The sequence below is a fragment of the Octopus bimaculoides genome, unplaced genomic scaffold (assembly GCF_001194135.2).
Source record: "Octopus bimaculoides isolate UCB-OBI-ISO-001 unplaced genomic scaffold, ASM119413v2 Scaffold_120956, whole genome shotgun sequence".
NCBI classification, from domain to species: Eukaryota; Metazoa; Mollusca; class Cephalopoda; order Octopoda; family Octopodidae; genus Octopus; species Octopus bimaculoides.
In genome coordinates, this window is record NW_026332636.1 from 19,381 (window position 1) to 21,764 (window position 2,384).

The 2,384-nt window shown below is 38.0% G+C and overlaps 1 protein-coding gene across 1 annotated transcript in view; it reads right to left on the reverse strand.

Moving 5' to 3' along the window:
• The window catches only part of LOC106880400 (uncharacterized), a 4,563-nt gene that overhangs the window by 961 nt on the left and 1,218 nt on the right, over positions 1-2,384 (reverse strand). Inside the window, exons 2-4 of the mRNA XM_014930317.1 lie at positions 1,638-1,729; positions 1,112-1,257; positions 639-751 (exon numbers count right to left, since the gene is read on the reverse strand). Of these exons, the coding sequence (XP_014785803.1) occupies positions 639-751; positions 1,112-1,257; positions 1,638-1,729 (351 nt within the window). The remainder of the gene's footprint in view (positions 1-638; positions 752-1,111; positions 1,258-1,637; positions 1,730-2,384) is intronic.

A 2,384-nucleotide genomic window follows, 5' to 3' on the forward strand; every position in this document is an offset into this window, starting at 1 on the left:
CCGCCTTACTTGGTACTTGAGTGTATCAATGAGAGAAGAAAAAAAAAACTAGCGTTCGTTACTTGTTTGTCGATCAACAAATCTCGAAACCCCTATGTGTAGTGGGGTGGGCTCATCTGAATTGCACGCAGCTGATTGGATAACACAAAACAACCTTTCATAGCCACACGCAAGAGAACAGCGAAAGTGGGTATCAGCAACTTTTCTTCATAAATTTCCCGAAGAAGGATTCCTAGCCACGAAATATCGAAATACTAGGTAAGAGTATAAACCATCGACCTGTATTATTGATTTTTTTAATTACTTGCATTGTTTTGGATTTGAAAATATTTAAAATATTTATATGTATAAATTCGTAGTTTAGCTTAATCGGTCAAAGCATTGTGACATTTAATTACGGGGATGTGAGTTCGAGTCCACAGCTAGCCACCTACACTTTTCTCTGCAAAATAGGGATAGTTTATCCTGTTCAGGCTATATTATTAGCATTGTTCTGCGACTGAGAATTTGAAATCACTTTAAATTTATATGTATGAGACAATGCTTTTTGAAAACAACCGATGCTCGTGCGCATTCACACACACACACAGAATTATATAATCACTTGCATTTAAGTTTAGAAGATATGTTTTACTCACTACCGGATGGATTTTTGCAAGGAATATCGTACTTTTCGACATTTCCACTTCTTCTTTTGGCTTCTAAGCTCCAGTTGTTATCATACTCGATGGAAAAGAACGGGTAACTGAAACTAATATATTACAATTAATAAATTTAATAAACTTAATCATAAAGAAAACATTTACGACTGTATTTACAATAATCAGTTCTGTTTCATTAAATCAATGAGTTCGCCACCATCCCCTGCCGGAGCCTCGTGGAGCTTTAGGTGTTTTCGTTCAATAAACACTCCCAACGCTCGGTCTGGGAATCGAAACCACGATCCTATGACCGCGAGTCCGCTGCCCTAACCACTGGGCCATTGCGCAATGGGATATAAAGTAAATCTGTAAACTTTGCTTTTATATATGCACGGTGAAAGTGTTCCAAAGAACTACTCATGGAACAATTAGTTGAAGATGTTAATTATGAATAAGGAATTTGTTTATACTTCTTATTGAAAGTAAATTTCCGTGGTATCCAAGCCGGATGTGTATTAAAAATGATTTTATCTTTCTGGAGCCACGATGTAGAATTCGTCCCCGTTCCATTAAAAGTCAAATAATGATTAGATCCTATTTTCAACCGAAATTCCTTCTGGAAGTAGAACGTAAACTTGGATCAGTGACGAATATGAGAGGGTGAAGGAGGACAGAGTTGTAGGAAGAGAAAGGAGACTAGGATGTGATATAAGGAGGGAGTAGGAGGGCGAGAAGGAGATGGAGAAGACAGTGGGGGTGAGGGAAAGAGCGAGACTTTGAGTGCAGGAGAAAAAGACTACAGAAATCAGGAGGAGGAGGAGGAGAAGAAGTAGAAGAAGAAGAAATATCAACAAAGAATAAACTGAAAGTAGCAGAATAGTCTCTTCAAAAACAATGAAAGGAAATTTTAGCAACAACAGAAAAAGGTAAAAATCAAAGACTTCAAAAGATTGTTTATTAAATGCAGGAAACTTTTAAATTTCAAAAATTCATTACCTCTGCCATAGGAAATCTGTCACAGTACAAATAAATAAGACTCCTTGTAAATGAATCTTTGGTCATCTCAAATATTCTCTGCCAGCTTGTACCTGAATCAGCAATAAATAGTAATCAATAATTTAGATGTAAGTGTACAGACAAGGATGTTAACCCTTAAATGGCAGGAAAGGGTTGCATGAATGTGTTGGAGAAACTGGTAAGAAAACGAAAAATGTCTCTTTTGTTTCTCAGGGTAAGATTTACACTTGCTTTCACTTTCATTTTGTACGAATACTAAAATAACTGTTTGTCTCAGGCGGAATAAATTTACAAACTCATCATTTATCTTTTTTTCCCCCTCTCGTTCTTCCTCTTTACTACTACGTATCTCGCTTTACCCCTCTCGTTCTTCCTCTGTTACTACTACGTATCTCTATTTTCCCCCTCGTACTTCCTCTCTTTTCCTCTCGTTGCTCACCTATTCTTCTACTTCCTCCCTTTGTTTCTCCCTCTACCACTCTCTCTCTTCCCCTTACACCGGCATGGTCACATGCTTCCGGTCAATAATCCTTTTCTTCCTTGGCTATCGCCGAGCAAACACGCGAACTCACTTCGTCCCTACTTTCAAGTTCGTGCCTCACAGCGTTCATACACACATGATTTTTCCCGTCTGGCCGTATAGCCTTTTCTGTTTGTTTTCCTGTCTTGTTTTTTGTCCGCCACTACATTCCTCCATGGCAAGATTTAATTTGCGTATACAAATTT